General features: G+C 45.0%; 1 protein-coding gene across 1 annotated transcript; it reads left to right on the plus strand.

The window, feature by feature from the left end:
- The first annotated feature begins 234 nt into the window (after positions 1–234).
- Positions 235–11,571, plus strand: LOC147706065 (phosphoenolpyruvate carboxykinase, cytosolic [GTP]-like). Its single transcript, XM_086932508.1, has 10 exons — positions 235–368; positions 3,092–3,315; positions 4,310–4,491; positions 4,647–4,850; positions 4,964–5,151; positions 7,501–7,663; positions 7,778–8,002; positions 8,104–8,235; positions 9,746–9,841; positions 10,242–11,571. Exons 2-10 carry the CDS (start codon positions 3,092–3,094, stop codon positions 10,694–10,696), a joined length of 1,869 nt encoding a protein of 622 aa, XP_086788634.1. The 5' UTR covers positions 235–368; the 3' UTR covers positions 10,697–11,571.
- Positions 11,572–12,200: the final 629 nt, after the last annotated feature.

The raw sequence follows: 12,200 nt of genomic DNA on the forward strand, positions 1-12,200 counted from the left end.
GACAAAAACACCACTGGAACTCAACTACCAATAATCTGATCAATGATTAGCCGCCGGGGGCCTTATTTTTCGTAGACAGTTTGAGGCCCTTTGTACTACAGTTGTTTGTTATGGGCCGCGTTCCAAGTGGCTGGACGTCGCTCTCTGACGTCAGAGGCGGGCCTACCCACTTCCCTACTTGAGGGAGGGGGGTTGACGTGCCCTCAACGACTATTTAATAGAGGCCAGGAGCATCTTTAGCCAGCAAGACTTGAAGAGCAAAGGAAGTGAAGACCCCAAGAACCGAGGAAGACCCCGAAGATCTCGGAGGAAATTCGACGAACTGAGAAAGAGAGCGGAGCTGATTTTTACAAGAACTCGAAGAACAAGTAAGTAAAACCATGAAGTTGAACAGTTACTTAATTTAGATCATGTTTTAAAATATATAATGCGTGCATGTTTTCTTTAATTGTTAATGTATTGGTCACCTTGGTCTTTGTATTTGTTTAGAGTATTTCCACACGAATATTTATTTGGCGTTGAGCAGCATATATTGGCCACTTTGACACATAATAACTCATATAGTCCAAGATTCATTCATACATATTGTTATGTTACCTGCAAAGTACTTTTTCTTCCATTGTTTCCTTTCTTTCTCGCATTTTGATGCGCGAAGGATTTCCGGGCAAGTTTTATACTTTTGGCCACACTTCTACTTACCTGGTAACATTTTAAACAATAGCTCAGTTTTTATAGAGTAGTCCACGTGGGGTGGGGCTGACGTCTCTTATACACGTGCCCTTCTTACATCACATCTTATGTGTTCTGTTTTTATTATGTGAATGGTCATATTTTTGATCGAATATGGATATGTATGTGTGTGTGTGTGTGTGTGAGAGTTATCGACCTCAGGCAGATGAAAGGAAGAGTCAGTCCTGTTAGGAAAAGGCATATCACAGTATTTGCTCTCAGCCAGCAGAAACACATTCTCAACGGGAAACTGTAGTCTTGCTTTCTTTTGATGCATAGTCATCCCTGCACACTCCCGGTACGGGGCGTTGCGACTATATGTGTGATCAGCAATTAAGAGTGTGCTGAGGGGACTACAACACATTCTGTGTGATCTTGAGCACACACGCCATTTCACGATCAGCGGCGTAGTAAGGGTGCTAGGGGTCTTGTGCAAGCAAGGAAAATGCCCCCACCCCCCGATTACTAGTAAATTTCAGAAATATCCAGGGTTCATGTGCTCTGCGGTCACTGGGCCACGGTGCCACTGCACCTGCCGCACCATTGATAGCAACTCCCCTATTGCAGATGGCCTTAAGTGTAACCGAGCCGTGCTGGAGCCTAAATAACGCATTTTATCATAGAAAGTTGTCTTATTTTTAGTTCGCTGTACTGTGTACATCTGTTCTTACATATCATCACTAATGAGGTATTGGAGCTTCACGCTGTTCATTCATTGTTTCACTTTCACATTTAGTCGGCCAGGGGCCTGTGATTTTTGGCGTTCACGACTGTTTGAGGTTAAAAAATGAAGCCCGAGATAAAATGTTAAATGGCGCCCCTCCATATTTTTTAAGAGATTATTCAAATATTTAGGGTCAGAAAGTGAAATTGGCGCACGTAAATTTTATGCAAGGGAAGTCATCCAAGTGGGGATGCAGGTGCGCTGAGCTGCACTTTATTAAGTATGTGTGGCACGTGCGTGCGCTCGATCCACTCAGGTTTGGTACGCGCCAGCAGGAACCACACGGAGCTCATGCAGGGACTGCACAAAGTTTATGCATGGACCGTGCGGAGCTCATGTAGGGACCACATGGAGCTCGTGGCGTTGAGCGCACGGATCTCATGCAGGGACCACATGGAGCTCGTGGCGTTGCGCGCACGGAATGCAGGGACAACATGGAGCTCGTGGCGTACTACATGGTGCTCAGACATGAACACCGCATAGATGTAAAGAGAGCTCGCGCAGAGATGTGCGGACCTCCTGCACGCACCACACGGAGCTCATGCAGGGACCACCCGCTGCTCCGGGTGGTTTCTGCATACGCTCCGGCGGGGCTTATGTAAAAAACTACACTTAGTTTATACAGGGACCGAACGAGCCAATGGAGGCACTGCGCGGGGGGTCAGACAGGGACCGAACGAGCCAATGGAGGCACTGTCCGGGGCCATACAGGGACCGAACGAGCCAATGGAGGCACTGCGCGGGGGTCAGACAGGGACCGAACGAGCCAATGGAGGCACTGCGCGGGGGTCATACAGGGACCGAACGAGCCAATGGATGCACTGCGCGGGGGTCATACAGGGACCGAACGAGCCAATGGATGCACTGCGCGGGGGTCAGACAGGGACATCACAGAGCTCAGGCAAGCATTACATGGGGTTCATGCAGAGACTTCACAGAACTCATGCGTGCACTGCCTGGGCGGGTCAGGCAGGGATGACGCACCTCGTGCAGGCACCACACGGAACTCCACAGAGACTGCACGGAGTTTGCGCAGAGACAGCTCAGAGGCTGCAGGAATATTTTACAGTGGCCGAAATACGTCCATGCGTCACCGCGGGGGTGAGGCAAGCCCTCTAGTGAGACCCCAATGCAGGTGCTTAGTGAGCCCAACTGAGCGCTGCAGGACCCACTGAGCTACCGCAGATGCGGTATCGGCTGCAAGTGCTGCTGTTATGTGGCAGATGTAGCAAATCCATATTTATGCAGAAAACTGTCACTGTTTTTTTAATCTTTCTTGTCTTTTGTCTTCCCCCCTTTGTGCTTTTCTCTCTTGTGCTCTGGGTCAAAGTCTGGTTGGGAAAAATAGTTGCTAGTCCTCAAGAAGGACTTCAAACTAGGCGAACAGAGACACTGCAAGTAGTGTGTGCTACTCAAGTGCTGCTTGTAGCTGCTGCTAGTGGTGGTGTCTGGAACATACTGAGCTCAGCATCCTTGGTCGCATCCGACTGGCAGGGTGGCCCTTAACAGTATCAGTCGAGAAAACTCTAGTTGGGAGCCGAGGGGAAGGGGTATCTCCCGTCTTTCCTATCTGTCCCTTATTTCCTTAATTTAAATGAATAATTGGTGCAATGCTGACGCTCTTCGGTCTCTCCTAAGATGGCGCCCCTGCTGCAGACCGAGCTGAAGATCCCCAGCAGGATGGTCCAGGGGGAACTGAACAGCCTGAGCCCAGACGTGAGGGCCTTTGTGGTGGGCAATGCCAGGGTGTGCCAGCCCGAGAGCATCCACATCTGTGACGGGTCCGAGGGGGAGAACGAGAGGATCCTGGCGCTCATGGAGGAGAGCGGCATGGTGAAGAGGCTGACCAAGTATGAGAACTGGTGAGTGAAGGGCGCCCTCTGCCGGGGAAGGGTGGGCTCTGTGTGCTGTAAACACTTGTTTAGATCACGACCCGCTCTTAATTAAGCCTTCCCTTTTAGTAGTCTTGCCTCCAGTGCCACTGCCACATATGTAGCAGCATAGAGTGTAACATGTCTTTTAGATACTGATCGACTAACTGGCTCGATCCCTCACAGATAAACCCACTCACTCACACATACCTTTGAACTTTGGGGGAAATCTGCCCATTTAGTGTAGGTCGCTGATTTGTTACACAGTTGGGAATATTATGGTAATCCCTGAACAAAGTCTCCTGGAGACCTAAGCGAAAATAATTGGGCAGCAACCTAAAATGACAATACCCCAGTTTAAGAAAAAAACTTTCACGGGCATGTACATAATTTCTATGAAACTGCTATGAAATACGGTGCAAAACTATTCTGTAGTTAGGTGGTTAGTGTAGTGCTTAATTTGTAAAAGAATAACTGTTGTGTCCCAAAGTTTTATTCAGGCGCCAATCCAACTGCTCTCGGACGTCGGGACGCCGAATACCAAATAAACATAGTTTCATTCCACTTCTTTGACCATTTAATCGACCTCCCGACTCTCCTTGCCTCTTTCTTTCTTTTTTTAATGTAATTTTTCTCCCCTTTGTCACTGTTTTTCCGTAATTACCGTCCTCTTCCCCCCTTTTGTGTTTCACTTTCTTTTGCTCTGGGTCAAAGTTTGTAGAGGAAACATTATTGATTTGCCATCTTCAAAAATTAGTGCTGGTGGGTCCCAGCTGTAACCTCGAGCTCATATTAAGCACGGGCGGGGCATATGAAGCTATTACAAAGATATTACCCTACTTTATCCAGATAAGTCAACACATCCTCAAACGTTTGGTGGCCCTAGGTATACACACTCACAATTCTCCACGGCATTGGTCGTGGTACGCTTTCTATGTGGTATTTGTCTAAGAGTCCTGACGCAGTCCGTCCTCTCTTTCCACAGCTGGCTGGCTCTCACCGACCCCAGGGATGTGGCCCGAATCGAGAGCAGGACGGTCATCGTTACTCAAGAGCAGAGGGACACCGTGCCCCTCTCCAAGACCGGAACCAGCCAGCTCGGACGCTGGATGTCCAAGGGGGACTTCGATAAGGCGTTCAAGGCCCGGTTTCCAGGATGCATGAAAGGTGAGAGTTAAGAAACAGAATCATTCAGGGAGATATGCTAACAGCGACAGTCACCAGAATCACTTTTCATTTGTGAAGTTCTTTGATTGTGAGTAAATTGGTAATGATACGTTTTACATATTTGTCCTTCATTTTGAACCCGTTTTGTTCCACAGGTCGCACCATGTACGTCATCCCTTTCAGCATGGGTCCCATTGGGTCGCCCCTGTCCAAGATTGGGATTGAGCTGACGGACTCGCCGTACGTCGTGGCCAGCATGAGGATCATGACCCGGATGGGCACCGACATCTTGAGAGCCCTGGGCCGCGGCGAGTTTGTGAAATGCCTCCACTCGGTCGGCTGCCCCCTACCACTGAAAAGTATGTTAGTGACGTGTTCGTGTGGTCATTACCTTACTTACACCCATCCCTAAGCTGACATGTGGCCAGTGAGTCCAGGCGCATTAGTGATGCATCTTCTTGTGTGTCCACAGAACCCTTGGTGAACAACTGGCCCTGTAACCCGGATATGACGCTCATCGCGCACGTTCCTGAACGCAGAGAGATCGTGTCCTTCGGCAGCGGCTACGGAGGGAACTCCTTGTTGGGGAAAAAGTGCTTTGCACTGAGGATCGCCAGCAGGATTGCCAAGGAGGAGGGATGGCTGGCTGAGCACATGCTGGTAAGAGAGGGATAAAGGAATATTGGAATATTATGTAGACACAGGCTCAGACTTTGGGGACTCAGACATGGAGGCTCCCAGGTTTTGTGAAGGTCTGCGAGCAGTGGCTAACTGGATGAATTCCAACTGTCTCCAGTTAAACACCAGGAAGACGGAGGTTATGGTGGTCGGTAAGCAGGTGGCGTTGTGGGGTGACAAATCGTGGCCCTCTGAGTTAGGTGTGACTCCTCTCCCAGCATCGGAGATAAAAAATTTGGGAGTATGGTTGGACCCGACTCTTAGTTTCATCTGCCATACCAAGAAGGTGGCAGCTTCTTGCTATGGCATTATTAGAGGGCTCAGACCTATTCTTAAGTTTTTTGATGCGTTCACCAGGCAGCTGGTGGTTCAAGCATCAGTGTTATCCCGGCTAGATTATGCCAGTTCGTTGTTGGCCGGGATTAATCAGGCAGAATTTACCCGGCTGCAGCGAGTTCAAAATGCTGCAGCCAGAGTAGTGATTGGTTTGCCAAGGAGGTGTTTGGTTTCCAAAACTCTGCACTCGCTCCATTGGCTTCCCATACCCCAGAGGATTCAGTTCAAGGTTCTTTGCCTTGCGTTTAAAATCCTCAAAGGTATGGCTCCCAAAATCTTGGAGAATTTGCTTACGCCGTATGTCCCTTCGCGTACCCTCAAATCTTTGGGGCAGAATCTGGTGATGGTCCCACGCTTTAGACTGGTCAGAGCTGGTGGTCGCTCTTTCCGTGTGCTAGCGGCGAAGTGGTGGAACTCCCTTCCTCCGCACATTCGGGCGATGGATGACCTTTTCCAGTTTAGACGGGCCGTCAAAACTCTTTTGATTGCTTAAATTCCTCTGCTGTCTTTTTATCCCTTCTGAGTTTCTTAGTGTTGTGTTTACCTTGTCAAAGCGCCAGGACGCCCCTTCGCTGGGGCAGCTGTGCGCGGTACAAAAATTAATAACATAACATAACATAACTCAAAACATCAACAGCATCTGAGGGCCTGATTTAGACTTTGGTGGATGGTTACTCCATTATAGAGATGACGGATATACTATTCACCTTCTTACAAGTGCACTACATCCTAATGCACGTGTAATAAGGCAGATGGGAACTCCCATCGACCTTATTATAAGTGCATACTTAAAGCTTTACAAAGAAAAGCGGGAGAACTTAAATATTTTCACACTGGAGGAAAGAGGTCATCAGAACCAATAGATGAAGCTGATGAAATACTTATAGGGTGTAAAATCAGTAAAAGTGGTAAACATTTCTCATGGATAAAGTACTAATGCAGATTGATATTGGACCAGAAGGGAGCAGAAGGATGGGTGGATTTAAAACATGAACATACTTTGAGAAGGAAACAGAAGTACCAGCTTGGATCATACCGTCTTAAAACGAAAATGCATGAAACACTGTAAATTAATTTAAAAACGACCTTTGACAGAATGGAATACAATAATGCCACCTATGTTGGGGTAACTGTGGAGAGCAAGTACAGTTTAATTTGCTTACTCACTGCAGTTGAACATCCAACTTTGTGTACTGGGTGAGATGAACGTACATTCAAACTGCATAAAGACTGATTACACCAGCTGACCCTTGTTTGGTGGTGCACAGAGTCTCTGCTAGACATGCTCCAACGCCTCAGATGTGTTTATGAGGCTTTCATCTGTGGTTAGTTCAGAAGTGCATGATCTGGTGCATGGTCAGTTTGCCTTCTTATATTGTGGAGATCACCTTAATGCATGCATGGTTGTTCTAGACATAAATAGACTTACCCACAGTAAATCTTACTAAACATTGGATCTGGAACCAGTTCTATACCTTAAGGGTTCTAGGAAAATGTTTAACTCATGTAAGCTGTGTAAAGTGAAGTGCAATTTAGTAGCATATTCTCTTCCTATGGTCTTGCGTGCAACTGATGGTGGAGTCTCTTGTATTTCTAAAGACACGGCTTGGCTCTACTATTCACACAGGCAGAAGTAGTCTAGATACAGAAGGCTAAAGAGGAGTGGAGGGCAGCTAATCTGGACAGCAGGGATAGTTTGTGTTGGTAAAATTGAGGTTGGATGGCCTAGGGATGGAAATTGAATACAATTGAAGTAGAATTAAACTGATTTAAGGATGGTGGATGAGGCACCAGGTAAGCAGGGGCCATAGCTGCATTTCTTATATAATATTATGCAAATTAATCTAGACCACATACCTCAGTTGTAGACATGTGGAAAACATTGGTTTGTTCAATTAACAGAATTTTAGATCAAAGCATCTGCCCCAATGTGCACATTGAGTGATACTACATCAGAAATGAGTAGTAAGCAAACAACTCTTTTTTTCCCCTCAGATATTGGGCATCACAAACCCAGATGGCGAGAAGAAGTATTTTGCAGCCGCCTTCCCTAGTGCATGTGGGAAAACCAACTTGGCCATGATGAACCCAACTTTGCCTGGCTGGAAAGTTGAGTGTGTGGGAGATGATATTGCCTGGATGAAGTTTGATGAACAAGGTAACCTGCTTATTGTAGGACTGCAAATGACCCTTCCGACGTTTGAATTAGGGCATGCTACACTCTGCACAAGTCTTCTGTTCCTTTCTAATCAGATACTTTGCTGTGTTGCAGGTAACCTCAGGGCTATTAACCCTGAGAATGGATTTTTTGGTGTTGCTCCTGGAACATCAGAAAAGACGAACCCGAACGCCATGAAGACCATCGAGAAGAACACAATCTTCACCAATGTTGGGGAGACCAGTGATGGAGGCATCTACTGGGAGGGCATGGAGAAGACTGTGGAATCTGGAGTGACACTGACCTCATGGAAGAACAAGGAGTGGATTCAGGACTGTGGTAAGAAGGAGAATGCTCTATACATGTAACACATTCCCACTTTATTGTGTAGACTTGGTGTCTGACGCTCAGACGTCTTCTCTTATTTTCTTTCAATCTAGATGAGCCTTGTGCCCATCCCAATTCTCGTTTCTGCACTCCTGCCAGCCAGTGCCCCATCATTGATCCAGCATGGGAATCCCCTGAGGGCGTGCCCATCGAGGGCATCGTTTTTGGAGGACGGAGACCCAAAGGTGACATTTCGAAAAAAAACTTTGAATAGAAGAAATACAGCTCTCCCTCTTTTCAGTTGCTGTTTATATAATCACTGTTTAATCAGATAGTCAAAAAAGAAACTGTGTTGGAGCATGTTGTATAAAATAACTTTTGGTTGATTGTATATAATTTGTATGGATACAAAATAACTAATACTGATAAAAGTTTCTGTTAAATATTTGTATTCAGCAAAATGGAGACACATATGCTTCCCTAAAAAATCTCAATTTAAGGAGAAGTATCTGGAAGATATATTTTTAGTACAAGGTCAAATAATATATTCTGTGGGGTATTTCAGAATTGTGATTAATGGGGTTCATCCCTATTTTGTGTCTTTGCTCTTCCATTATGATCACTCTTTGGTAACTGTTCTAAGCATGTCTTTCTGTTTTCCGACATTGCTCTAACCATGTTTTATGTAAAGGGAAATTTGTGAATTTGCTACTCTTTCCGTCAATACCCACTTCACATTACTCTTGTGACAACTCGCTTCTAATACCTCGCGTTCCAATACTGCATCTCCACTGAAATATACTAATCTCTTCTATAGTGTTCATAACCTGTGGTATTTTAGTGTCTGTGCTCTATTTACCCTCTCCATTATCTCATCTAACCTTCACACACAGTTAGATCATCATTTGATTTTTGAGGATTTCCCGACTTAGGTCTTATTCTGTGAAACTCAAACAGTGATTTTCACACCATTTTATGACACCCTTGTTCAAGGATGAGAGATTATTGATCCGTCTGAACCCCAGCAAAAAGTCGATGTGGACCAATGCCTCCATTGTAGAAATCTATGTGTATCCTGAAGGTCCCAGGGTCAAACCATCGTAGGTTCACTCAATCTTTCCATCTTCTGTGGTCACTTAAATAAATTACAGCCTGTAATCACCAACCTGAATCAAGACAAATGATAGAGTTCACTAAATAAGCACTGGTATTGTTATTATGAATAACAACCCCTCGACCTAAAATCCTAGTCAAATTATCTCTCATTAACAAGAGACCTGAAGACCGTGGTAGTTTGTATGATGTTAAGACCATATCGCTCTCTCTTACATCCAGTGCTTTAAATGGGAAGGTACTGTCTGATACTGCATATCTGCACTTCTTTAATTTGTAAAGGAGGGTACCTTCACTTCTCAACATCGCTGCAATACATTTAATGAGAGAGTACCAGCACTTCTCAGGAACAAATACGTACTCTGAATACCAGCACTTCTATATTTCCATTTAAAGCTCCTCTTACATCCATAAACAGAATTCCATTATGTACATTTTTTTCACTGATAACAGCAACCCAAAGCTTATTTGAAGCCATCCTGGCTCTAGATAGGACCCGACCAAACAATCATTTATTAAAATACATTTACTTTGTATAGACATAGCATTGAGCTGTTGATGTCTTTAAGTTCTATGTACAAAATGCACATAATAGAGATATTGCAGGACTCCTGTCTGAACACACCTTCCTTTGGTCTGCAGGTGTTCCTCTGGTATACGAAGCCTTGAACTGGCAGCATGGAGTGTTTGTGGGGGCGGCCATGAGATCTGAGTCAACAGCAGCCGCAGAGCACAAAGGTGAGTCAAACGTCAGGTGTGCCATATAAAATGCACTACTGTGACAGCTGTGTGTGCCAGAAACTACCACGAACATTCAAATAGTCGACTGATGTGAAAAGCTATATTTCTTTCTGCCTCTTCTCAGCCGGAAAATAATAATAATTTTCTCTCGCCCTAATAAAGCTCCACTCTAACAATGATAGCCTGACACGTTACTGACTCTAACTCCGGCCTCCTTATACTCTCAGTCACACTGACAATGACCTCAATGTCTTGGTTTCACCATATGCAAGCTTACCTCTGACATACTTACTTGTATAGCCTACCTCTCTGAATATAATCAAATTTGCGACCATCCATGTATATCTAAAGTAATATAAAGTAAGATTGAAGTGTTCCTATTACCCTGTATTTTCAGGTAAAATCATCATGCACGATCCTTTCGCCATGAGACCTTTCTTTGGTTACAACTTCGGACGGTACCTGGCCCACTGGCTGAGCATGGAGCACTTCCCCGCTGCCAAACTGCCCAAAATCTTCCACGTCAACTGGTTCCGCAAAGACGCACAGGGCAATTTCCTCTGGCCCGGCTATGGTGAGAACTCCCGCGTTCTGGAGTGGATGTTCCGAAGGATCAACGGCGAGGAGTGTGCGGAGCGCACTGCCATCGGTTATGTGCCTACAACCACAGACTTCAACTTAAAAGGTCTCAAAGATGTCAACATGGCAGAGCTTTTCCACTTGTCCAGGGACTTCTGGGAAGAGGAGGTGGAAGACATCAAGAAATACTTTGAAGAACAAGTCAATGCTGACCTCCCATATGAAATAGAGCGGCAGCTTCTCGAGCTGGAGAACAGAATTAAACAGATGTGAGCTGCTGGTCAAAGAGGGGTTCATGAACCATTATGGGAACAGAATTCACCAACACTTCTGAGAATTCACTCACTGAGAACCAGATAAAGGCCCAGGAGTAACTGCTCCTAGATTGGGATGTATAGAGTATGGACATACGTATGGCCAGCTCAGTGAATACACAGAGGCACAGTAGAGCTGGCCACTTTAGTACTGTCTCTTGTATGCTTGGAATTATTGTTTACGTTTATCTGTACATTATGGCTATGTTAAAAGTTGGTATGTATTTGAAGCCAGTGGATGCTTTGAAGATTTCTTGTGATTTTACTGACCTCAGGTAAATCCATCAAGGCTGAGCTTCAACTCAGGGATTTCCGAACATTATATTTGTGAAAGTAAGAGAGGGAAACATGAACCGTGCAAAGCCACCTTGGCGTTTCAACCTTGTTGTAGAAATTTGGAATCTCATTGGAAATCCTGTATTTCGAGACCATTTAAGAACGACGCACGTGCTCTCAAGTAGCCTCTTGTTTGCATATAATTATACAATGACAGATGAGAGAAAGAGAAGCGAATGCAATATAGTGGAAATCTGTACAGAGTATATACTGTTCATATTTATTTTTAAATTGTATGTTTGTCTATATATTTCAAAACGATTTATTTACAATTCGATACAGTTTAAAACAATTGTTTGTTGTACATTTATTTCATCTTGATATGTTTGTACGCCATATTTTCTGTAATTTAAATGTTTTCAGTATTGTTCTACTATTTATTAAATCACTTTCTTTACAAACCTTTGAAAGTGGTTCTGATTTTGAAAAACGTGAGGCAACCCTGTTTTCTTAAGAACACGAGGTTCTTAAACTATGGAATAGATTGATTTCTCTTCATCTGATTGTGCAGTTTTTCTTATTTTAGACATTAATGTGTAACATCTCCCACTGCCTTGGGGGCTTCCTGACTAATTACTTCTGAATGCTTGGTTGCTGCAGAATTGTACGTTTCTATAGAGGAACGTGATCACAGAGAAACTTACTAATTTTGAGATGGACGAAAAGAGTTTTTAATTGGTGTAACTCAACAATATCTGCGTGAGAAAACAAAGACAAAACAAGCATTGGCATAGCCAATAGGTCTCGCTTTTGGGACCTTCTAAGTATTTAGTTATGCAGCACAATATTCTTGGTGCAACAACATCAACTGTTGCGTGACTAAACACTTATAAGGTCCCAAAGGGGAGACCTATTGGCTATGCCAATTCTTGTTATTTTTTTGTTCTTGGGGGAAACCGGGCTAGTGCCAGGAGGGTCACGGGTGAGTGGCAGGGAGGTGAGGACTGAATGCCAGGAGGGATATGGGTGACTGTCAGGCCATGGGGGTGAAGGGCGAGTGCCAGAGAGGTGAGAGTGAGTGCCAGGGAGATGAGACGTAAGAGTCAGGAGAGTCAAGGGTGAGTGCCAGGGAGGGGAAGGGTGAGTGAAGAGAAGGGGGAAGTATGGGTGCCAGGGGTGAGGGGTAG

The sequence above is a fragment of the Lissotriton vulgaris genome, chromosome 7, assembly GCF_964263255.1.
Source record: "Lissotriton vulgaris chromosome 7, aLisVul1.2, whole genome shotgun sequence".
Taxonomy (NCBI): Eukaryota; Metazoa; Chordata; class Amphibia; order Caudata; family Salamandridae; genus Lissotriton; species Lissotriton vulgaris.